General features: G+C 43.3%; 1 protein-coding gene across 9 annotated transcripts in view; it reads right to left on the minus strand.

Annotated features, from left to right (window-relative positions):
* The window catches only part of LOC130859023 (DIS3-like exonuclease 2), a 386,474-nt gene that overhangs the window by 107,270 nt on the left and 252,290 nt on the right, over nt 1–26,914 (minus strand). For all 9 annotated transcript variants that reach the window (XR_009055151.1, XM_057746243.1, XM_057746244.1 and 6 more), the window contains one exon: nt 15,185–15,297. Coding sequence is in view for 8 of the 9 variants with exons in the window: in XM_057746243.1 (XP_057602226.1) it covers nt 15,185–15,297 (113 nt within the window). In the remaining variant the exon portion in view is untranslated. The remainder of the gene's footprint in view (nt 1–15,184; nt 15,298–26,914) is intronic.

Here is a 26,914-nt window from a genome sequence, read left to right on the forward strand (position 1 = left end):
GATGCCTTAGAGGGCCAGGATAGGGAGGGTGGGAGGGAGTCGCGGGAGGGAGGGAATATATGTATAAATCCAGCTGATTCACTTTGGTGTACCTCAAAAACTGGTACAAGAGTATAAAGCAATTATATTCCAATAAAGATCTTAAACAAAAACAAAGATCTTTTCTGGTTCCATATGAATTTTAGGAGAGTTTTTCTATTTTTGTGAAGAATGCTATTGGAATTTTGATAGGGATTATACTGAATCTGTAGATCACTTTGGGTAGTATGGACATTTAACAACACTAATTCTTCCAATCCAATAACACAGGGTATCTTCCTACTTACTTGTGTCTTCATCATTTTTTTTTATCAATGTCTTAAAGTTTTCAATGTACAGGTCTTTTATCTCCTTGATTAATTTCTAAGTATTTTATTGTTTTTGATACTATTGTGAGTGGGACTGCTTTCTTAATTTTTATATCACCTCTCATCTGTTAGGATGGCTATTATCAAAAAGACAAGAGATAACAAACGTTGGTGAGGATGTGGAGAGAAGGGAACTCAAGTACATTATTGAGGGGAATGTAAATTGGTGCAGCCATTACAGAAAACAGTATGGGTGTATATTCAAAAGACACGGAATTGGTACTTTGAAGAGATATCTGCACTCCCATGTTCACTGCAGCATTATTTGCAATAGCCAAGACATGGAAACAGCCTAAGTGCTGACACTTGAATGGATAATGAAAATGTATACACACATGTGCGCGTGCGCGCGCGCACACACACATACACACCCCCACACACACACAGAAATATTAATCAGCCATAAAAAAAGGAAATCCTGCCATTTGTGACAACATGGATGAAACTGGAGGGCATTAAGTTAAGTGAAACAAGCCTGAGAGAGAAATGCAAATACTGTATGTATCACTCATACGTGGAATCTTTTATATGTATATATATAAAAAGCCGATTTCACAGCAACGGAGTAAAATGGTGGTTGCCAGGGGCTGGAGAGAGAGAAAAATAGGAAGATGGAGGTCAAAGAGTTTTACATACTTTCAGTTATAAGATGAATAAATTCTGAGGATCTAAGGTGCATCATAGTGACTGTAGTTAATAACAGGGTACTGTATACCCGAAATTTGGAGAGGTAAATAAGCACTCTCACCACACATACAATAAAGAGCTAACTGTGTGAGGTGATGGACGTGTAATTACCTTGATCATGGTGATCACTTCACAGTGTATATGTCTATCAAGTCATCACATTGTACCCTTTAAAGTACACAATTATATATGTTAAAGACTCCTCAATAAATTCATCAATGCTTCAGTAATTGAAAATACCACAACTGACCAAATTACATGTTGGAACATTAACAGAATACGCCAATAAAATATCACTGATGTGGAGGGGGGAGGGGGGGATTGGTGAAGGTAGTCAAAATGTACAAATTTCCGGTTATAAGATACATAAATACTAGGGATGCAACATGCAACATGATAAATATAATTAATACTACTGTACGTTATATATGAAAGTTGTTAAGAAAGTCAATCCTAAGAATTCTTATCACAGGGAAAAAGATATTTTTTCTATTTCTTTAATGTTGTACCTATATGAGATGATGGCTGTTCACTAAACTTACTGTGGTAATGATTTCACAATGTAAGTCAAATCATTATGCTGTACACCTTAAGCTTACATAGTTCGATATGTCAATTATATCTCAATAAAACTGGAAGAAAAAAAATCACTAAAAGATTCCTAAATCCAGCTTCCCTAGATGAACACTGTGATCAACTAGTCACTCATTTTGCAATTTTTTAAGCCTAAATTATTTCTTCCTTTAATTGATTTTCTATCCCATTATAAACTGATTCCATGGTGTACCCGCTTTAATTAAAAAAAAGAAAAGAAATCCTCTTCAATTTACTTTCAAATGATGACTTACAGCTACCCTGGAATGGTATTTGTTTTCTCTAAAATTCCAAAGACAAAATGAGTAGCTGTATCTGGATGTCCAGAAGTTACTTCAGACTCTCTCCCTCCTACCTTTAAATCTTTTCCTTCTCCCATATTTTTGATGAATGGCATCATCATTCACCCCCAAACAAAAAATGGCAGCATTAACAGACATTTACTCAACACACTTAGTGTGGACCTCCTGGATCTGCAGAGTCAAGCATGGGTAACACTGTAACCTGTGCCAAGTAAGTGAGAAGTAACAGAGGGCAGCTATGCACTAGTTGAGGTTAAGTTATAGCTAGTTAAGATTCTCTATCAGCAAAAGCGAAACAAACCCCAGTGGTCTCTTACTCTGTGTGAGGTATCTGGACATTTATTCTGTTTCAGTACAGTAAATAACCTTTGGGGTTTTTTTGGTTTTTGTTTTTTAAGTAAATAACCTTTGGTATGGAAAAGTAAATTCTAGAACTCAAGGCCCACACCAGTAACAAATAGTTAATAATTATTTGGCATTATTCTGAAGGATGCTGTATCTTTTGTATGTAAAACCTAATGACCACCTAAAAACTTCTGGTAACAGTTTTTATAAGGCAACTACTTCTGAAAAATTTTTCTTGCCATTGCTTTTGCACCATCTCTTCAGATGACACTAGATTTTCTTTGTTAACTTGTTTAATGTGTATTCAAATGTGATCTAAATAATTAACATTTTCTTGCATGTATCAAGTGTTTTACAAAATAATGCATATTTACCTGCATAAACATACTGTACGAAATGGAGAAAGTTTTAATACCATACAGTCTTATGACTGAACTGTAAAGATTTCACATAATTTCAGCCTTTGGACTAGGCTATGGACTGAACTGTGTCTTCCCCAAATTCCTACACTGAAGCCCTAACCCTCAATGTGGCAGTATTTGGAGGTGGGGTCTTTAGGCGGTAATTAAGGTTAAATGAGGTCATAAGGGTGGGGTCCTGATCTGAGAAACAGAGATAACTACCCCCTTTCCTGACCTGCACACACACAGAAAAAAAGGCCATGTGAGGACACAGCCCTCTACAAGCCAGGAAGAGAGTCCTCTAGGAACTGAATTGGCCAGCACCTTCAGCTGGGACTTCTAGCCTCCAGAACTGTGGGAAAAAAAAAAAAATTCTGTTGTTTAATTGGCCCAGTCTATATAGTATATTGTATGACAGCCCAAGCTGAGTAAGGAAGAATAAATCGGGTTTGTTGGGTGTGCATTGTTGGATTCTTCTCTGGGCTGCGTTACCAGTTAATGATACCAACTGCATTTTGGTAACAGACTGCTCATACTGCATGCCTGTAGTCCAGGGCTTTATACCTTTTTTTTTAACAAGATAGTAATTCTTCTAAGTGTTCAAGGCAGTATCTTATTTTTAATCATAAAGAGGAACATCTGAGAATGTAACATATTTCCTAACTTCATGTTTTAGTGTTTGTGAAAAGAAAGTCATTGCAACTAAATGCAACGTGGTACCCTGGACTGGACCCTGGAACAGAAAGATAATTGGTGGAAAAAATGGGGAAATCCAAATAAAGTATGGATTTAGTTAACAGCAATGTTCCAATGTTAACTTCTTAGTTATGACAAATGTACCACGGTAATGCAAGATGTCAGCAACGGGGGGAGCTGGGTGTGTGGTATATGGGACCTTTCTGTACTATCTTTGTAACTTTTTTTAAATTTAAATTTATTCCGAAATAAAAGAGCTTATTAAAAAGAAAGCCACTGTTTTTTTATTTTTTTATTTTTTTATTTTTTTGGGGGTACACCAGGTTCAATCATCTGTTTTTTTACACATATCCCCGTATTCCCTCCCTTCCTTGACTCCCCCCCCTGGAGTCCCCCCCACCCTCCCTGCCCCAGTCCTCTAAGGCATCTTCCATCCTCGAGTTGGACTCCCTTTGTTATACAACAACTTCCCACTGACTATTTTACAGTTGGTAGTATATATATGTCTGTGCTACTCTCTCGCTTCGTCTCAGTTTCCCCTTCACCCCCCGCCCCCTCCCATACCTCGAGTTCTCCAGTCCATTCTCTGTATCTGCGTCCTTGTTCTTGTCACTGAGTTCATCAGTACCATTTTTAGATTCTGTATATGTGAGTTAGCATACAATATTTGTCCTTCTCTTTCTGACTTACTTCACTATGTATGACAGATTGTAGTTCTATCCACCTCATTACTTATAGCTCCATCTCATCCCTTTTTATAGCTGAGTAATATTCCATTGTATATATATGCCACTTCTTCTGTATCCATTCATTTGTTGATGGGCATTTAGGTTGCTTCCATGTCCTGGCTATTGTAAATAGTGCTGCAATAAACATGATGGTACAAGTTTCTCTTGGGATTATGGTTTTCTTTGGGTATATGCCCAGGAGTGGGATTACTGGATCCACTGTTTGTTTTCATTACTTGATCTCATAACTGTTATACATTTGAGTATGGAAGAAATTTATGCTAATGAAATACAACTTTATCTTTTTTTACATATTGGAGTTTGGAGTTAAGATTTTACTTGCAAAAAGGCCTTTACCACTTAAAAAAAAAAAAGTCTAAAGACTATTAACCAATAGAGTGAGACCCAGATTCATCAGCAGTATAACTCAGGAGAAAGAGCAAAGGCTCTGAAGCCAGACAGACTTGGGGGTCTAATCCTGGACTAACTATTTCCTATGCAATTTGGGGAATCTAGTATAACTCTCTGAGTCTTGGTTCTCTTATTAGTAAAACACTATGGGAGATGCATAATAAAAGTCAGTTCTCTGGCCACCCCATGGTCTGCCAGGTCCTTCGGTTCCCTGGCTCAGCCTTCCCCTTCAGTCTTTGCCCTGGGGCCCCCCTCCCACGCGGTAACAGGAGCCACCCAGGCCTGCTTGCTGCGCTAGCTGGTGCACATGTTGTTTCCTCTTTCTGGAGCACCTTTCAGGATGTTTTGCATCTGGCCAACTTTTGTACATCCTTTAAGACTGAGCTCATCAGCATCCCTAAAATCCTTTCCCAATTACCCCGGGTGGAGTATGCACTGTGTTTGGTACACTTCCGCCCACCGGCTCCTGTCCTTTCAAAAAGGACTTGAGGCAGTCCTAAATAGTCACTCACTACATCTTCCCTGCTCTCTCATGTAAGAGCTTCTACAGCTCTTACACTCACCTAATTGCTTCTTTATGTGCCTCTCCTCTCCACTAGACCATAGAATCTTCAGGAATGAGGATTGTTTCTGTCTCTCTATCCAGCACTTGACACACAGCAGGTACTTCTAGTTTACAAATGACTGACTTTTGCCCAGACAACAAATCACCTATTTTTTCTATGTTTACTGTTTATTGCATCACACAACATTTTATGAAATACATGGTAGAATGCTACTTAAACATCTTTACGTAAGAATTTCATAGGCAGCTAGTATATTAAGTACAAGATAAAGTGTTCTGGCTTTTCTCTCCTAAAAATGACTGTACACTCAGCAACTGCCCAGGTTATAAACATTGCTTGATATCCTTTGTCTCACACAGAAGAAAACATTTTAATATTCAAACTGCAATGGTCAGAGGCCAAAGAACCTAAGTGCTCATGAAAAAGCTAAATGTTAAAACTTTCGGGGTAGTATAATTACACCTAATTTTTAAAGGGCATTCGTTTTTAATAAACTTTCACTAGATCTTGGGGCAGGATTTAGATGGAATTCCAAGAAAACAGTCTTTGTCTTTAGGTCCATATAGTTTTGTTAATAGACGGTTATTTTTCAAAAGAAAAGGAACGAGATGTTACAATTACATTTGTGGCTTGGCATGTCAGGGCCTCTCAAATTGGGCCTGATTTCTGCCGCTGTCACTGGGAATGTGCCCCATGACACATGGCACGTGTGTCAAGTCCACAGCACAGCAGGGATCCCCATAGGAGTGGGGGCTGGAGAGACAGCCAGCCACTCTCCATAGGATGCTTCCTCAAATACAAGTTCTGTTATTTCAGGGACACCCGCTAGAAAACTGAATAGTGGTCCCCACACCCTCATCAGCTACGTGAGATCTGCCACGGTACCTGGAGAGGCTCCGAGGCAGGGTCATAAGTGCAGAACACAATGTATAACTGGAAAAGAGAAGCAAGGTCTTTCCAGTAGTTGAGAAACTGCTGGCTGTCACCAGCATCTTGCAAACGCTTATGCGTCCCCTGATCCCTGGAGAGTTTTCCCCAGTTGTGGCCTGTCTTGCCCTCCTCAGCTTCACTACTCCGTGTGGACCACAAGGAGAGTTCCTTCAAAGTTCTCAAACTCCCTCACTTTCACTGTCCCAACTCTACAGACCCTACAACCGCTCTTACAATCTGCCTTTCCTGCTTTTTCAAGCCATGGCTGAGCAGTGATGGAGAAAGTCACCAGAATGTGTGGAGGCGGGTCACTCCTCTCTCTGCTACACCTAATCCATTCCTGAGTCCTGTAGGGTTTTGCATTCTAAACCTCTCAAATGAGTCTCTTCCTCTCCCTCTTCCACCGTTCAAGCATGGACATCTTTGTGTCTCTTGGGATATATCCTAAGTCTCCTAAACCAGCAGCACAGTTCTAGAGTTGAAATTATTCTGGATAAGATTTCCCTATTCTTCTCCAGATTTTGCATCTTCTTACTCAGTTCCACACAATGATAAGCTGCAATCTCATTCATATTAGGACACTTTGCCTTTATATTTCCCAATATTTGATAAGCTGAATTCACTAATTTGATTTTTTGCTTGTTCTGCTAATGAGGGGAGGCCCAAACATCTTCAATAAGGCCAAGAGGTCTCAAAGAAGCAGCTGGAGGGCCTGCAGACCCCGTCTCCAAGGAGACAGCAGAGATCACAGTGGGACGCTAACCTCTCCCAGCTGCCTAGCCCTGCTCTTTGTCGTCTGATATGGATCGCTAGATTGGGATGGGATGCAATCTGGGGGCGAATGTGAATGCTCCTTGTTCAGGGTGTCCATTCTGGCACCACACGGAAGACATCTATTGCTCTAGTTCTCCTGGGGTGCCGCTAGACACCGCTATGTTGGTCAACTCTCTTAAGATTCTGTGAGCAAAGATCCCTGTCTGTTTTGCAGTGGTTACTCAAAGCCTCGAGGACCCCTGACTGAGGGAAAGGGCCCTGGTACTGATAACAATTTTCCTGCCTCTGGCCTTACTACTTTTTAACCACACAGTTGCTAAGGTGACTTTCTATCTTAGTCAAAGGAGATGATGTCACTTCCTTACTTGACCTCAGGATAAAACCCAAGCTCCTTAGCCTGCCACCCCAGGCCTCGCTCTGTAACTTCATCTCTGGGCTCTCCCTGCAGCTCATACCCCAGCAATTCCAAACTATATACTGTTCCCTCGGCTGTTCCATGCTTTTTCTAGCCTCTGCCTAGAATGCCCTCTCCACCTACTTTTGTCTACATAGAAATTTTCTACTCAAAATGTGAAACACTGCTCAAACATCAATTCCTTTGTGAAGCCTTCCCGGCTCTTGTGGAAGCTCCTCTTCCACCACCAATCCAGGCAGATACAACTTCTCTCTCCTCTATGATATGTCCTCACCTTGGAGCACTTCTGTAGCCACAGGTAGCCCAGGGTATAGTAATTGTTACCTGCCCACCTCCCCTGACTTTCCCAGGCCAAGGTCAGCATCTCTCTCATCTTTATAGGCCTGGCACCTGGCACACAGCTGGTACTCAGCAAATGCTAACTAGATTAAGACTGGCAGCACTTTAGGCAGCAGAAAAGGAAAGGAGCTAAAGGGGTGCTAAGTCTTCTTACGCATGTTTCAGAGTCAGAATCAATGTTGGGTCAGGACAGAGCTTATAAGCTGGTCACGGAAAACAAGGACACTGATGAGAGGACCCTGACTTTCTAAGCATTCTGGACTAAGGCTTAGGAGAGGTTAGAGAAATTGATCATTTAGGTAAACTGCCCAAGGCAGCTGGGTGGGGGTACCAACAAGACTATAAAATCTTATATTAGCCTCAGAGAGCAGAAACATCTGCTAAAGCCACAGCGGGCAGGCTGGCCAAGTTCAGCAACAGGTTAGCCAGGACAGCCCTGTGACCAGCAGAAAGGGCCACAGAGGGGAAGAATCAATCATCTAGGCAAAAAGGTACAGAGGGACTAGCAGCGACATGGGGGCTACAATAGCTCAACGGGGCCAGACATCTACAGCCCAGTGGGGGTCCTCTAGTGCCAGGAGGGGCTGAGGGGCTTCTTCTGCCCCTTTCTGCCCAGGCCTTTGCTGGCTCCCAAACCTCCCTCATACCCTCAGTGCCCACTGGCTTCAGAGCCAGAGAACTCGGTGAGTTTTTGTTCCTGTTCTCTGAGGACTTCGAGGTTTTAACAATAAGGTACACTCAGCTAGCTCCCCACTCACACGCTGAAAGAACTTAAAGGAAAGAGATAATCCACTTGCCAGCCAACATCTCTGTTTAAAGAGTTTTCTCTTTCATATCAACACTTCCATGAATTCTGAATCTGATCAACTCTTTGCCGCACAGTTTGACATTAACAAAACATCAACACTGACAACCTGCTGGGGTCATAAAGGAACATCTTAAAACTCTCTGGACTCCACATTAAGACGGGCTTCCAATCCCAATCTTTGATCTCTATTATAAAGCAGTACCAATAAAATATTGTAGAGATTTATGGGCGAACTTTCATTTGAGCTGTTTCACACCTAAAATAACACGAGTGCTTGGGCCAACAGGCAGAAAATTTAGGTTTAGATTTCAACTGTTTAGGTTTTCTTTTACTCTTAAAACTTATTCACTTATTTTTTTTAAATTACCTTAATTTTTACAATTACATTGTATTTCCCTCTCAGAGAAGATAGCTTGGAGACATTAACTGGTTAGACGTCATGTCCTTCTGAGAAGGATGGCCTAAGCTGAAGTGGAAAGTTGTCCCCTATCCTAATAGATATCTATCTTCTGTCAAAAAGAGCAATTTTCCAAAGAATTTAAATGGACAATATACACAATTATCTTTCCTCCTGAGTACACCCTGTTATTAACAAGAGTAACCAAATATGTATTAGTGTGAGTAAAATCCCAACAAAAAGAATTTCATTTAAAAGACAGTATGATGATATTTGGACAGTAAGGTGGTATTTGGACCCGAGATCTATTTCACTGTATACTGTCCTAATCTATGGGATAGTTTCCCAAATCACGCTTAGACTGTAATTCTGACATCAGTTACTTAGAGGTCAGTAACACTGAATGGAAAGAAACCAGTGCCACATTCCTTATAGGTGGGAAATCAACTGCCCCCCACCCCCACCTCCATTCCCCAACACACACTCTCCTTCCCCCATCTGATGAATCTGGGAGAAATGATTTTGCCAAATGAGAAAGAGAGAATCTGGAGGAGGAGGAAGCAGCTCATCCAGCTTTTCAGAAGACTTTTATAGGCAAAGGAAAGTGAAAACAGCAGAAAAGTTCCTGGACACAGTCCTTTAAGAAACACAAATGAGTAGGAAGAAAGGTCAGAGCAGTGGTTCAAAGGAATCAGAATGTACAGCTGCTGCTGCCCAAGGCTGTGGGCTGGCACCACCTGCCCGTGCCAGGCTGGGGGCAGTGCTGGGCAGCAACAGCCTGCGGCCGCTTGGAAACACAGGAGCCCTTCCTCCACTCAGCTCCCCACTTCCGGAGCTTAAGAGAAAAGCCTCTGCTCTGCAGTCCCAAAGGGAAATTCTCGAACTGTGACAATCATGAAACCAAAGGAAAGAGGAGAGCAAAGGAAACAGGCTTAGTTATTTAACCCACCTTTTTTTTTTCATTTTCTGAATTTGAAACGTAATTCCTGGCTATAAACGGAGAATGCTGCAGCTAGACAGAGTAAGCCACATGCTCTGAAGAAGAACCCCAAACTGTGTCGCAATTTCTTAAATATCTGAATCCATATGGGGAGAATGGTTCACATGTATTCACTTTATGTGGTCTGCTTGCTACTTCTATTTCTCTTTCCATCATAATGCTATAGTTTTTGTAGATATAAGGGATTTTAAAGTCTCATATCCCTTCCCTAAGAGGGCCTGGGCCAGACAAAGGCTAGATTTGGCCAATTGCATTTTGGGGCAGGAGGTGAGGATGGGATGTCTCCAACCTGAGATTATGTTAAGTGTAGCCAATGTACAGATATCTGAGCTGTGTTCTCGGGAAGGCCAAGCTATGAGTGAGGTACCTGCATTTTGATGTGGTGCCTTTGCCTGAGTAGCTTGGTTATATATTCTAAAAGAAGCCAGAGTACAGTGCAAGTCACCCCCCCAAAAAGCTTCAAAATAAAAACGTATTTTTATTTAAGTATTATACACACACACACACACACACACCCCACATTTAGGTTTGAACAGGCCACAGAGGCCAGATAGGGGCACAGTTGCTCTGATACAAGCTAAGTCTTTGGAGTAGAACACCCCATGCTCAGATGAAGATAAAGCTTCCCATTCTCACTGAGGTGGGACTGAAGGTTCTGGGTCTTTTAGGTACCACTGTGCATAGAGGTCACCTATCCCTGGTTACACATTGTTCATTAAAACTGGGTTTGGATGCTCAGGCAGCTTATGACCCAGAATTCTGCAGCTTAAATTCAACTCCATCTCCCTCTCCTCCAGTATTCTCATTTCTGGAATGGCCGAAAACACCTACACGGTGGTTCTGAGCACCTAGTATAAATGGCAGGCAAAGCTGAACACCTGAAGAAACTAGATGTCCAGTTCTCTTGGAGCAGGTGGAGCTCTAGGGTTCTGACTACGTGTTCTAGGCTGTAGTGATCCAGAAAGTACTGTTATGGGGCAGTGGAGAGGAGGCGCTAGGGCTCCCTAGGGAGAGCCCCCACTGGATTGACAGATGATAGCTCTGGCTCTCATTTGGGACAATGCACATCAGTGCCAGCACTCTCTGGAGAGGGAGCAGAGGGTCCCAGACAGGACAGCCTCCACCATGGGCTGAAGACATCACTGTCAACCGCTGGCTGAGCAAGATGTGGGGGCCAAATTCGGGCCACAGGCAACAGGATCTCCAGCCCCTAAAGGACATGGCTACATTCAAGGCCTAGAAGACTCCCTTCCTCCCCCTACCCATTAAAATTAAAAAATACATATACACTTTATCTCTTTAGAGCAGTTTTAGGTTTACAGTAAAATTAAGCAGAAGTTGCAGAGAGTTCCCATATTCCCCCCCCATCCCATGCACAGTCCCACTATCAACATTCCCACCAGAGAGACCCAGTTGTTATAACTGATGAACCTGCACTGACACATCATTACCACCCAAAGTCCACAGTCTACGTTAGGGTCCATTCTTGGTGTTTAACATTCTGTGGATTTGGACCAATGTGTAACGACAAGTATCTACCATTATAGTATCACACAGAGTAGTTTCACTTCCTAAAAATCCTCTGTGCTCTCTGCTAGTTCCTCCCTCTCTGCTAGTCCTGGCAACTGCTGATCTTCTAAACTGCCCTCATCATTTTCACTTTTCTAGAAAGTCATAGAGTTGGGATCATACAGTATGTAGCCTTTGAAGATTGGCTTCTTTCACTTAGTAATTTATATTTAAGGTTCCTCCATGTCTTTTCAGGGCTTCATAGTTGGTTTCTTTTTGGTTTCAAATAATATTCCATTGTTTGGATGTACTGCACTTTATCCACTTACCTACCAACGGACATTGTGGTTGCTTCCAAATTTTGGAAAATAAAGAATAAAGCTGCTATAGACATCTGTGTGCAGCTTTTCACATGCACATAAGTTTTCAACTCCTTTGGGTAAAAATCAAAGAGAGTGATTACTGGATCATATGGTAAAAATGTTTACTTTTATAAGAAACTGCCAGACTCTTCTCCAAAGTGGCTGTACCATTTTGCATTCTCATAAGCAATGTACGCGTTCCTGTTGCTCTACATCCTTGCCAGCATTTGGTGTTGTCAGTGTCTGGACTTTGGCCAGTCTAATAGGAGTGTAATATCGCATTACTATTTTAGTTTAAATTCCCATAATGACATATGATGTGGCACATCTTTTCAAATGTTTATTTGCCATCTGCATATCTTCTTTTGTGAAGTATCTGTTAAGGTCTTTTGCCTATTCTTAATTGCATTGTTCATTTTCTTATTGTTGAATTTTAAGAGTTCTTCATATATTTTGGCTAATAGTCCTTTATCAGATGTGTCTTACAAATATTTCCTCCAAGTCTATGGCTTATCTTTTCATTCTCTTGACAGTGTCTTTTGCTGAGCATAAATTTTTAATTTTAATTAAGTCCAGCTTATCAATTCTTTCTTTCATAGATTTTGCCTTTGGTGTTATATCGAAAAGGTCACTGCCAAACCAAGGGCATCTAAATTTTCTCCAATGTTATCTTCTAGGAGTTTTACTGTTTTATATTTCACATTTAGGTTTGTGATCCATTTAATTTTTGTCCCTTCCCTTCTAAGAGGTTAGTGATGGGGGTGGACAGGTTGGAAATGTGAGAGGAATGTGGTAAATACTAGAAATTCTAGGAACTTTTGGACTGTCCCGGAGGACTTCTGTTCTAGAACTGCCAACACCTTTGTGGGCACAACATAGGCACTTTGCTGGGACTGCAGTCCAGGGATTCTAGAACAAAGCCCTCTTGGGGTTGGCATGAGGACTGCTGGTGTAAGTGGTCTAGGACCACACATGTAAGTGAGGGAGTGCTGGATCTGTACAAGGCTGGGTTGGGGAAATAAATGATGATTCCATTGTGCGGCAACCCTTCCGTTCAGTAGATTCTGTGCTTGTATTGCTAGCAGATGGCTGGGCACTTAAAGGCCAAATGACATAGTTTATTGGACCTGGCAGAGGTACGTCTGAAAGTCCATCTTCCACATGTCACACATGCTGCCAGCTATGGCTGAGGTGGCAGGAGTCCCACCAATCCTGTGCCTCAGAGCACAGCTATGGAAGGTCTTGGGTTTATGGACTGGGTGATAACCTTAGATGATAGCCATGTTGAAGCTGTGGTAGTCCTGGCAGAAGTGGGCTCCACAGGCAAGAGGGAGAGGCTAAGAAAGCCCTGACACAAGCTGATGCCTCTATTTGTATAGTGCCTTGGTTTCAGACTTGAAAAGAATGTATACTGTAATAGCTGGGCAAACTTACAAGCCTTGGGCCCCAGGCCAATCATGCATTTGGAACATGGTTCCACTGTCTTTTAGTGTCTGAATACACCCCTGGCAGATTGTATATTCCAGGACATGATGTGATGGGGAGGTGGTGGGTAGGGTGGTGGTGCCACAGGGTCATCTAGCAGAATTGACATGAAGTAGTCAATGACAGTTCTAAGACCTCTAGCTAGGGGAAAAAAACAGAACCCAGGAAAACACTGCCTCTTAGAAAGATCCACTACTGCCCTTAGCACTGCGTGGATGACACCAGTCCTTCCCTATGGCCATGGCCCAGGCATGATAAGATCAGGAGGTCAGGTTCCTGGGACCCTAGGGGTAGGGCATTTCCAGAGTGAGCAGCACACAGACCCCTTAGTGGCCTGCCTGCCAGGGTCTAGACAGCATGTCCACAAAAGGGTCAGCCCATTCTAGAAAACAGCAGGAAGCAGGGTTCATGTGTCTAGCAGCATGAGTTTCCTAGGCCCTTGTTTTGAAGCAGTGGTAGTGAAGAGAGGTCAGTGGTAACTAAGAGGAGGAGAATGCCGTCCTGCAGACATGGCTCAAGCTGTGCCAAGATCTGCAGGTTCGTAAAGGTCAGCAGCTCAGAGAACCGCCTTTCCAGGGCCCCTCCAGGATCCCTATGCTGGTGGTTTTCTTAAATCTACAGCTTGGCATCCCACTAGATACTTCCATCTGGAGCAGGCAGCTGGATGAATTTCCCCAGGAGATAGAAAGGCAGCACCCCAAAGCACAGTGGCCTCCCAGGACACATTGCTTGTGAGGGCAGTGAGAGCCTGGCTTTTCCTCTGCTGGCTGGGTGGGCACACAGGTGTGCTGGCAGTGGGAGCTGCCACTCATAGCAGGCAGTGGAGGGAGACTGAGAAGCTGTCTCCTCTCCCTAGGTGATGACATTTAGAAGTTCCTAGAATGGAGCAGGTTTGGCAACTGGGCTGCTTTCTCATCCCTGAGAGATGGGGCCAGGTAAAGGGCTCCCAGCTATGCCAGGATGCCATAGTATGTGTGGGTGGGTGGAGGGGATATACCTCTCACCTTAGTGCAGTCCAAGTGCAGACATTAGAAGTTATGTCCAAGGGCATGGGAGGAGGGAAGGTTCAAGCTAGTGTATGTAGCAATCTAAAACTGGATCACCAGGTTCAAGTTAGGTAGGAAGTGAAAGTCATGATACAGCCAACAATGTAAGATGGGCCAAATAAGCACATGAACAGAGTGTCAACTGGAGGAGGAAGAAACCTAGAGAAGAATTCATGAGCTCCAGTGAAGGGGCTAGAAATAACTCACGTATGGTCTTTTATTCACCAGCAGGGCCGAGGGAAGTGCCTGGCAGAAAACTCATGCTCATTAGTAAATACTTGTCAAAGGAGGTCTAGAGAGACTAGGTAACTTACCAAGAGGGGCAACATCAGGACTAGGAGGAAAAGCCCAGACTTGGCTCCCTTTGCCTTTCCAGCTCTGAGACTCCAGGTTATCTTGTAAAGGGCAGATCAAGAGCAGGTTAGCCCCCACCCTTTACAACAGAGGTCGAAAATTTTTCTTAAAAGGCCGCTAGTAAATTTTCATTCCATTCTCCTATAGTAGTGTGACGGCGCCTTAGACATTACATAAATGAATGGGTGTGACTGTACTGCAATAAGACTTTATAAAAACTGTGACCGGTGTGGGCTGAGTTTACTGAACCCTGCTTTGGAACAACAGTTTGAAAGTTCCACGTTTCTGTCTGAAGCTGACCACTTGTCTGAGTTACTTATGCGGCAGGGCCAGACTGAAGGCCTAAGATGAGTACCTGTGTCCTGCCTTGGGAACTCCTCAGTTTGGCTCCTCTTGAACATATAAGGGCCTAACAGGAAAACATACAATAACTGAGAGCAAACACTTTTCCAGGGAAAACCACTTTTTAAAGATCTTATTAGATGTGAGAAAAGATGTTCAGACAAGATTGCTGTCCCTCATGAATGCTTTTAAGGAGAAACAAACAAACAAACAAATAAGCAAACAAAGTAAGATGACTAAATAGAAGCATGTTTTTCAATCCAAGAAACCGGAAACTGACTTTTACCTTCTGAACCAAGTAGACACTTGTAGCTCTCTCAGCAGCCACTTTATCCAGACTGGATCCCTCAGGCACAAAGTAACTGACGTCAGCAATGTGGACTCCCACTTCAAAGCTGCCTGTAAATGCACAAGAAGGTTGATCAGCCTGGAATGGAAGGTAAGGGCAAGCCCTCCTGGGAATCTGTGCTGAGAAGGCATGTCCCTCCTGGAGGCCAAGGGCTTGGAGTACAAGCTGCCATTTTCAGGCTGACCAGGCGCTCCACCTACCCACTGTGGGGTGCGCTATTGTTACTCTCCTCATTGTACGCCAACAGGTCATGAGATTTTTATCCCACATAAACAACGTGAACCATTTTTACAAATGTTTACCATTTCTAAAGGCTTCTTGTCTTTGAGTAAATATCAGCAGACTTGCAAAAGACTCATTTTGGATGATGAACAAACCCTTAGAGCTCACTAGAAGGAATGAATCCCTAAATACTACAGACCCTGCCTCTGAAAGTGCTGCCGTTCCTGTCTATCCCTGCACAGCCTTTCCTCAGCCCCACGGCTGGCCTTCCCACCTTGACTCCGTCCCCTCTCACCTAGCCCTCCACGCTGTCGCTAACCCCGCTGTAACCATGGGTCTGCGAATGTTGCTCCCAGGCCTGTTTATTCACACCCTTGCACAGCTCACCTCAATCCACCTCGCCAGCCCTACGGCTCAGCCTCCACACGTTCTCTATGCAGCTGTCATGGGAAACCTCTTCCCATTCCCAGAACGTACCTTACCTCACCCCATTTATGTACCTACTTGGCTCATGCTTTTTATTACACTTGGGATAATAATTACAACAGGATCTGCCCGTCAAAATCCTTCTTACTTTATAAGGGTCAATTGAAAGAGAATCCCAGAACAAGACGAGATTCTCCGCCCTGTTCCCCACACCTACACTGTTAGAGCACCCAATCCACAACTGCAGATGCTTATCTGGTCTTCTCTTCAGAGCTTTCATCACTATCAGATATCACAGCACATCCTATTGGCTCATGTGTTTACTGTCTGCCCCCCCAACAGTGCAGGCTCCAGTAGGGCAGGGGTCTTTGGTGTCAAGCCCACTGTTGTAGGCCCAGCGCTTAGAAGAATGCCTGACACATGGCAGGCACTCAATGCTTGTGGAGTGAATGAATCAACAACTAGTTTGTTTGCCGACTGTGATAAAAGACCTACTTTTTTCTCCCTTTTAGAAGTGCCCTTTCCCTTCCTGGCAGAGGGGTTTTTTCAACAGGCCCCGCCTTCTCTATCGTTCTACCAGAGACACGGTCAGATGACTCAGGCTAGTGGAATCACACCTAGAGTGGGCTTCGGGGCTGGTTAGGTTATACATTTAAGATTTCCTCTTGAACATCCCATAAATCATCTATCAGATATAGTATATTTGATTATATGCACACAACATATATACACGAAAATGTACAAAATGGGTAGAACATGAAAAGAGTACACACATGAAATGGCATATAGTTTGGAGAGAGCGAGCATCACAGGCAGACAGAAGCACACTGATGATACAAGCACAAAGGTGAATCTGCTTATAATTTCAATATGTGCTTGATGGAATTCCACTATACCCCATTCCTGTTCACGGTGACTGGTCTAGGCACAGGCGTGTGACTCAAGTATCAATGAATTTATTCTGAGCCTGTTTTCACGGATTGGTATGGACTTCAGAAAAGAGGGTCTCTCTCCCAGGACCCTGGACAGTTAAGTCTGGAGCTGCCAAGGAAACATCTTTACCACATAATCACGCCAATACAGAAAATAATAGGCCTAAGAAATAAAGGGAGAATCATGATGACCTCATGTGAACTCCAGGATCCAGCTGAACTTGAGACTAGCCTACCTGTGGACTTGGCACTTCATCAGTCTATCAATTCCCTTTCGGTCATGACTCACTAAAAGAATCCTGACTGATGCCCAAGTTGACTCAGAAGAGTTTACTAACACATCACCACTTTTTCCTCTGGTTACCTGGATAATCAGTCTTAAGGTAGCTCACATTTTAGCTGCACATTTTGTACCTCCTATTCCTTCTTCGCTGGTGGATGATTTTTCCCTCAGTTTTTAAAATGGAAAAATGTTTAAATTTGGGGTGGTTAAAATAAGAGGTTCAGGGAAGGAAAAGAATTTAAGATTCCCCACTCTCATCTGTCTCACACTCAGAGACCACCCTCCTACAGAGCAGTCATTGGGTTTTTCTACCCAGTCCTGTAACATTAATACATTAGGGAAAACCCAAGTCCATCTAAGAAATACTGGCTGCTATGGGATAACAGAATAGACTTATTTCCCACAGAGGAGAGGGCTGTCTGGAAAGCTGAGGAAAACCAGCATGGCTCAAAGTTCAGCTGCCTCATGGTGTGAGCCACACAGCTGTGTTGCCGGGTCACTGGGAGTAGGGAAACCTGCCCCGCGATGATCGAGGAACTCAACTCAACCCTAGGAGAACGTGGCCGAGCGTCCCAGACAGTGCTGCTCCCAATTTTGATATTATAAGTACCTAAAACCAACCCTTGGAGAAGGTAAAATAAAGTGTCTTCTTTTGAAGTCAGAATTATAATATACTGGCCTAACAGGTAAATATTGACTAAAGGAAAAGAGAGAGGATTATTACATCATGATATGAACCATAATTTTAAATTCAGTCTGTGTGTTGTTACTACACATGAACTTTCTGTCCTTAGTCAAAATTGACAAACTGACAAGAGTTCATTACAGGAGATAAAACATGAAAGGGGCCAATTCAAACATATTTGAGAGGCTTAAATTTCACTCAGAATTCCCAGAAGAGCCTCTAAAACCAGCAAAGAGAAGCTCTCTTATTCTTTCCTTCGGACCTTTTTTATGGAAACCCTAAGTAAATATTTTATTACATATATTTACATAATGTGAACTTGCAGAACTCCTGAGGTAGTGGCACTGAAGTTTTAATTCTATGAAAGAGAAAATATAAATCCAAAATGTTATGTGTTATATCCTGCCAAAACATCTAGTACCAATTTGATGTTTAAAAAAGTACTGTCTTTCATATAAAAGTATTCTTTAAAATTCTTTTTACATAAAAAATGTTCATCTACTGGAGCTAAGGTGAGTCTTGTGAGTCTTGAAGAGCTGGGGAAGCAGAGTAAGGAAGAGTCCCCAAGGCCGGCTGTGTCTGGCTCACTGTGCACAGGGCCCATAAACTTAAACACGTGCAAATGTTTCTTTGAATGAACTTGAGCAGACACCAGGACTGCTTCATCCCATTAAAGCACTAATAGCACAGAAAGCAGGGGCCTAAGAACCATCTCTTCTAAGCCAGCCTCCCAATCAGTTCAGCCACATCCCCACTATGTCCCTACCAGGGGCCCTTGACACACCCCCAAAGGTGGGGAGCTCACCTCTTGAAGCTACTTGCTCTACTTCTGAAGAGCTCTGGTCATGAGACCCACGATGCATGGAAATGGAGTCACTAGGTTACTCTGGCACTGGGCTTCCGTGAGAGGATCCCTCTGTGTAAGGCCCTCACAGTCTAACAGGGTTGGCAGATACACCAGTGTGGTGACAATACGGTATGACTACCAGTGCTAACACAGAAGAAGGTTGCAAAACCTCATCCTGTGGGAGTGAGCTGAGCTGAAATGTGTTTTTACTTCAGTGAGAACATGTGAAAGTGTTTTGTGATCTCTAACAACTACACGAATGTAATGTTGACAATGGTGATCATAAAAATGATAGTAAGGACAGCAGTGGTGACCATTTACTTAGGATCTCTTTCATGCCAGGGGCTCCACACATGTTAATGTAGCTTTGACAACAGCCATATAAACTGTGTTTCACAGATGAATCATCTGAGGCTCAGAGAGGTTCCATATCACTTGTCCAAGGTCACCTGGTTAGCACGTAACAAACCCTGGATTCAAAACCAGGTCAGATTCAGAGCCTTTGCTCCTTTTATTACCACCCCTACCCCCAACCACCATCACCATAACTCCAGGACAAGATGATACAACCCAACTCTTCATCTCAGTCGCTCACAGCTAGAAATCCCTCCCTACCTCTTATGACTCAATGGAAGCCACATTCTTGGCTATGGATTCAGAGACTTCTCCAGCCCTCTTCCCACTGCCAAACTCTTTAGTCACTCCTAACAGGGACTGATTACAGAACAACCACTAAGCCATCAACTCTAGTTCTATTTAATTATAAGTCCTTAAGATCTAACAATTTCTTTCTACATTTCCAGCTTACAGTCATCTTTAGCTGGTGGCAGAGTGACTGTCCTAAGTACTTGAAAGGATCAAACCTATTACAAGTGGCAAAGTATCAGGCTTCCCTTACCGGGAGTGAGACCAGGGCCTTCCAGACTTCGGTCACTTGAGTTTACTGTTACCTACTGCTAGACTGGACTGTGGTGACAGTCCCTTCTTGACCCAGTAGAGCACCCCTTTCAATCCAGAATGTAGGGGAAGAACGCTGCTAAGTGTACCTCATTTAGAAAAGGCAAAAAACAATTGCTTTTATCAGGTCCCCAATGTCCAAACCTTTTTAGGCCTGTCTTGCCTTGACATTAGAGGGCATCTGGGGCCTGGTGATTTCTCCTCCTTTGGTTCCAGGCTCTGCTCTGGGTGTCTGCCCCTTCTCAGGCTCCTCTTCCTCTCCTCGTCCCTTATGTGTTGGCAGGCCTCCAAGCTCTGCCCCAGCTGCCTTCTCTTCCAACTCTACTCTTTCTCCCTGGGCTGCCTCATCCACTCCCGGGAGTTCAAGCATCATCTCTGTGCTTTGGGCCCCTCATTCTGTGCCACCAGCCCAGACCTCTCTGAGCTCCAGACTGACATACACGAGGGTCTACTGGGAACTACCACTCAGCTGTCCCCTAGGCACCTCACATTCATGCCTCCAAATGTCCCCACCTCCAGCCAAACCATTTCTCTTCCTGTGTTCTCCATCCCAGGAAATGGGATCACCTCTACTAAATCAAAAAAGGCACCACAACTGCCAAACACTGAAAAAACCCAGGCCTATCTCAGCCTGCATGGACTGATCACTGAACTCTCCCTCCTGAACATCTCTGAGATCTGCCCATCTCTCTTCTCCCCACATCACCACTGTAGCCAGGGCCACCGTTGTTTCTTTAAAGGCAGATCTAACAACCTCCGTGTGGCTCTCCCTGCCATTTCTCAAAACCATTTTTCACACTGAAGACAGTGCTCTTTCCAAAATACAAAACCCTTCTCACCCCACTGCATAAGCCCTGCCGGGCACCACTGCCCTGAGCATGCAGCCCAGTCCTGGCTTCCAAGGCCTTACTGGTCTGGCTCCTGCCACCGTTTCAGTCTCTTCAGCTTGTTTCTTCCACTCCCCCCTCTGCACTCTGTGCTCTGTCACTGCTTCACATAGAGGCAACAGTGACAAAATTTTTTACCATGTTTACCCTGAGCATGTTCAACTTTCCCGGCCCTAAGCCCTTAAGTAACAGAACTTCTTAAGCTGCTCAAACCTATCAGGCTCCACACTTCTCCCTTGCAGGGTGTTCTTCCCTTATTTCTCTTCCTGACGACTTCCACCAGTGCTGCAGACCACTGTGTAAAGCCCACTCTCTCTGGCAGGCTTTCCCCGACGACCTAGACCAGGTTCCCCACTCCCGACTTCGTGTCTTCCTACAGCATCTTACACTCTCCCTGCAGCACCACCAACTCGCTGCAAGGAGGTGCCGAGGCAGGTATCTCCTCACCCTCTATAATCAGCATGAAGGCCAGGGAAAAGCCTGGGCACACAGCTGGTATATGACATTTACTGAATGAATAAGAAAATAAAAACATAGGGTAGACCTTTGCCACCCCGGGTCAAAAGGGGCTGTAAACCCTGCTTGGTCTAACTGTGCAGCGTCTTCCCCACACCAGTCTTCCAAGAGCGTGTCCTACTTACACTTGCACACCTGACGTGCCTGAGAAACTACTACTCACTAGTGCAGTCCAGTCCACTCTCAGACAGCAGTGACAATGTAAAAAATCTCCCCCAGCAGAGCCAAAATACATCTTCCTAGATTTCCCACTTGGCGGCCCAGTTCTACCCCATGGGGCTGCCCAGAACAAGCCCGTCTCCTCAGAGGATAGCAATCTGGCTTCTAGAAATGAGTGAAGGGACAGATCTCTTCCAGCAGGGCAGGCTCTCCTTTGGGGACAGCACCAGCTTCGAATGTTTGCACAGTTAGCACGTAGCCCCCTGGATCTTCTCTCCTTCAGGCTAAATAGCCATGTGGCCTGCCTTTGAGTCACTTCATAATCCTCAATATCCTCCTCCCAAACATGCTCCTAATAACCACCTTCATTCACTCAATTAGCCACTCAACACATACTTATTAGGCTCCTACTATGTGGCAGGTACTTTTTCTCTAGGTGCTGGAGACACAGAAGTAAACGAGACTGACAACGTCCTTTCTCTTGTGGAGCTTTACATTCTCATGGGGAGAGAAAGACAATAAGCAAACAAATGAGAAGACTACTTACCATAGTAAAAAGGACTTTGAAGAAAATAAAACTGGGTGAGGTGACGAGAATGCCTGTGATCTACCTTAGATTTAGTTTGGAAAGGTCTCTCTCAGGAAACAGACTGAGACTTGTGTGTATAAAAAGGACGCCACATGATGACACAGGGGAGGACATCCCAGGCAGGAGAACAACCAGAGCAAAGGGTCAAAGGTGGAAGCAAGCTGGGTGCACCTAAGGCATAGAAAGAAGCCTGGAAAGGAGAGAACCGGAAGCTAGGAAGCTAGTGGGGTAGACGGTGGCCCAACGAAAGATGCCCCAATGGGCCCGGATGAAGCATTTAGATTTTATTTCAAGTGCAGTGGGAAACCACTGGGGAGTCTTAAGCAGAGAAGGGACATTAGCTGAATATACCATATTCATTTCCTCATGCTGCCAGCACCTTCATCCTGCAAACCATGGTTCAGCTAATGCACCCAAGGTCATACTGCACTGAAAACAGTGAGCCTGACGAAGACCATGATCTCTTAGGAACAGCACTGACAGGCAAAGTTAAGCAACCCTTTAGTGACGAAATACATTTGGTAAACAAAGGTAGATGATGAAAAGAAGCATAACCTACTGGACACACTGACACATGCAACAGATGTTGGGCTTCCTGTTCCACAGACTGGTTTCCATCCAGTCTACATGATGGGAACATGCTGCTCTTGCTTGGGTCACCCTCTTGACCTTGTGGCCAGTTTTCCAAACAATGTGAGTCTTAAGAGAGTGAGAAAACAGTGCTCTGGAAGCTCAGAAAGGGTAATCCCACCGAGAGGACTGAGAGAAAAGGACTTTCTGCTGTCCAGGCATTCCCAGCAGGGAGAGGCCTCACGTAGGGCAGCACATCCAGCCAGAATGCAGGCCCTGACCTTAGCCTGGTACCACTGAATTTTAGAAACAGACTCTATCACTGAGAAACAACTGGGCTTGGATCACCTTGTGATCACACAGCAAACTCCATCTTTTAGTTGGGGTAAGCAAATTCCCTCTGACTTTGATGGAAACACTGACTGGACTGCCAGGTAAAAGGGACAACTTAAACTCTGATGTCTTCCAGTTCTGTGTGGTATTTGGTTATGTAATCAAACACAAAAGTTGACCATTGGTACGGCAAGCCATGGCAGAAATCCATGGCCATGACATGGCTTGAGAATATTTCATAAGCATAAAAGGAGTTAATGTAAAAAATTCTGGGACAAGTAAATCTGAATGCAATGTAAGGTCCCCATGCATGAAAAGGGAGTTGCACAAGATGATTTCTTAGGGTCTCCTGAAGGCCAGGATTTGAAGAGTCTATGGACTGCCTTTTTTGTATTGTCTTTTTGCAATCCAGCAAAGGGTTAATGAGGAGCATTAGTTGCAAACTCCTTAACTGGTGAGCTCACCTTCTGGAACCAAGCAGCTCAGAGAACTGTTTTCCTTCATTATTACGAAGGGCTCTATCAATCTGTAAGTACTCAACTCAACTGCCCACACAGCAATTTTTGTCATGTTCAATCTAATTCTAAGGAATCTAAGTTTAAATTTATATGAACAGCATGGAAGAGGAACACCCAGGTAGTAAATTCCACTTTTCCCCTTCCAAATGATTTGAGCAATGGCCTCCTTCATTAACAGGCAAGAGAATGAGGAGCTGAACATGTGAGGCTGGCACACCCAACGTCTGGGAATTTCCAGGCGCTTCAGGAGCAGGGAAAGCCCAGGTCAGCCGGTCAGACCTGGGACAGGGAGCCGAGCACAGGCTCATGAGAAGTTCTGAGTGCAGGAGGGCAGGCATTTGGTCCTTCCTTATTGCCAAAAGAGAGTGAAGTCAGAAGGGCCGAGAAGGACCCTTGAAGGCAGCTGCGAAGTTAGCAGGTCCATATAAGGACTGGGAGTGGGGGTGGGGTGGGCAGGGTGTGAATGGGGTGGATTGGCCATGGTTTCAGGGTTGCCAGGGCTGGGAGAGGGGAACAAGGGGGTTCATTATACTATCCTGTCTGCTTCTGTGCATGTTCAACATTCTCTATCCAAAAATTAAAAAAAAAAAAAAGTTGTAGAGGCTGAAGCCAAGGAAAGAAAAAAGTTTAAAAAGGAAAAATCCAGTTAAGTAAAACTAGCTACAAGTTTTAAAAGACAAGCCAATAGAGGCAAGAGAGGGTTACCGCTTATGAAGAACAGAATTAAAATGTCTACAGTGATGAGCTCTGGAGGTTGAGGATTTGGTGACAGCTCCATTCTACATCATACACATCTGTAATGTTTCCAGCTTTCAAAGGCTGGAAAAGGAATAAAGATAAAAAGTATAAAATAAAAAATGTAAACCAGCTTAAAAATGTCTGCAAAGAAATAGATCAAGATGGTAACCTCTGAGTAGTAGGATTAAGACTTTCTCTTTCTGCTTCTGTGTAAACACTAATTTTTATACCATAAATGGGTTATTTGTTTTACAGTTGCTTTTTTTTTTTAAATAAAGACACACTAACAAAATGCTGTGTCCTTCCTTAGCACCTGCTCCATCCCTGACTCCCCACCACACAGCAAGAGAAAAGCACCAGTGGTCAGCCCGAGCCAGAGGCAGCAGGAGTGGGTGGCAGCTCATCGGCCACCTCTCCCGGAGGATAATGGCAGCTCTGTACTTTGCAGGTAAGTTCTACGACGGTGAGCGCAGTAAATGAAGTAGCAGGAACTGGGCATACCCTACTCCTGCTGAATAGGAAACAACTACTTCCATGCCAGAAATGTGACTCCACTTTGTAGCAGCCTGAGGCTTTTGCCACCACTTTAGAGGTTCAGTGTGTATAACCAGCATGAGGAACCTATCTCTTTTGCCTGCAAGAGTGCAGGGAAGCTTGCAGGATTCCAGCAGACTGGTTTCCCAAAGATGCAAGTTTGCAAGCCAAATTTCAGCATGTTTTCACACTCAATTGTGGATTTTTCTAGCTTAAAAAAGCCTCTCTATTAACAAAACATAATTAGTAGTCTCTTAAAAGCCAAATTTAAAAGAGACATACTAATTTTCAACAAGTTTTAAATATGAACATCTATGGGTATTTAAATGCTTATTCATGAAATGTTAACTGTTACCAACAACTGCTTAATCCAACCCCAACCTTCCTTTCAGCTAAAATTAAAGCAACTTTCATAGCCACCCTGAATTCTGAGATGTAAAAGCTTTAAAAAGCTTTATATCCTGGTGACAAAACCCCTTAGTGGCTTTTCTCTCATTCTGGGGAAGTCTTTTTTGGGTTCACTATTTTTTCACCATACCCAATCAGTTCTTTTGGGATCTAGTTACTCAGTTTCATTAATTAATGTCTTTGCATTAAAGAGACACTGTTTTCTAAAGCTTCACAAAAGTTAATCAAAAACTATATCCATAACTTATGCACATTCACGATATGAATCCACCATCCTGGTTCTCCCACGACAGTGTACCAACTGCCTGCTTGCTGGAGCACTACATTTGCATTAACTCACTTGAGGCTCCCAATGCTATGAGACAGACTTCTTTCCACAGATGAGGAAACTGAGGCCCAGGCAGGTCAGACTCCCGAAACTAAGCTCTTAACCCTTACTTTATGGGATTCACCTTAGTGTCAGGTACTTGACTAACTTATAATTGCTTTTTCCTCAACTGCTGTAGGCTACAAGCACTCTCAGTGTAACATCTAGAAAGGATGATCACTGACTTCGCAGAACACACATTTTAATAAGAACACTAAGTAGAATAGAGTATCATTTTCAACATGACTAAATGTGACTCCTTTATGGGAACAATACATAGTCACTGAAATAAAAACCCTGTCATGCACTCCTGTAACCAATGGTCACTTTCTATTTTTGAATTATCCATATATCAATTGTGGTTATAACTCAGTTTTCATATAAAGTATCCTGAACTGCTAAATTTTCTAGGTAGCTAAATGCCAATCCTTTAATCATCAACTGTTTATAGTTTTAGTACTTCTGGATGGAAATCCTCTATAAATGTATTACATACTTCCTTTTCTTAATAGCAGAATATAATTCAATATTAGTAACACCAAAATGAACATTTCTTCTGCATTTTGCAATAGCTGCTGGTGTGGTACAGTAAGGCAAACATGTTCTGTCCTCAGGACACACTCTCAAATTTACTTGTCACCTCCATCACGAAAATGGAGTAAAGACTTTTCAGAAGCAAAACCTCCTTGCCAATTATAAAAAACAGTTATCACTGATCAGACCTGGCAAATGAAAGATATTCAAATATTTCTTGATTAAATGAATCATCTTCACAAAAGTTTTAAAGGATAGATACTATTAATATTCATATTTTACAGATGAAAACATTCAGGCTCAGAGAGGTTGGATGATTTCCCCGATGTCACACAGTAAACATCAGAGCTAGGATTAGAACATTGCTGGACTCCAGTATCAATGTACTTAACTAACATGTCACAGGGCCAGAGGGTACAGCCTTTTCCTAAGTGGTCTTAATCATTCGGGAGTTATCAGTATCCCTTGGCTTTTGGTTTCATAGCAGCTTGAGATTTTATTCACATAAAATTCACTCAAAGTGTATAATCCAATAGTTTTTAGTATATTCAGAGCTGCACAACCATCACCATAATCAGTTTTAGAACATTTCAGCACCCCTAAGAGAAACTCCATATCTGTTTTCAGTCACTTCCTATTTCTCCTCAACCTTCCTAACCACAAGCAATCACTAATCTACTTTCTGTGTCGATGTGTCTATTCTGGACATCTCATTTAAATGGAATCTTATGATACATGCAGTCTTTTGTGATTGTCTTTCACCTGGCATAATGTTTTCCAGGTTCATTCACGTTGTAGCCTGCATCAGTACTTCATTTCTTTCCATGGCTGAATAATATTGTCATGTGGCTACACCACATTTACTTAACTATTCATTACTTCATAGACATTTGGGTTGATTCCACTTTTGGGGTGCTCCTTCACTCTTTAAAATAAACTTTTTATTGAGGCATAAAATACAGAAAGTATATAAACCTTAAGCATACAGCTCAGTGAATTTTTACAAAATGAACACACTTAGGTAATCACTCCCCTCTCCCCCCCACCCCTAGTTCAAGAAATAGAACATAATTAAAATTCCAGAAGCTTCTTTGGGGCCTCCTCCATCTCTATACCCCCCAAAGATAACTGCTTTTCTGACCTCTGTAATCTATAACCCTAG

This window comes from Hippopotamus amphibius, chromosome 8, assembly GCF_030028045.1.
Source record: "Hippopotamus amphibius kiboko isolate mHipAmp2 chromosome 8, mHipAmp2.hap2, whole genome shotgun sequence".
Lineage (NCBI taxonomy): Eukaryota > Metazoa > Chordata > Mammalia > Artiodactyla > Hippopotamidae > Hippopotamus > Hippopotamus amphibius.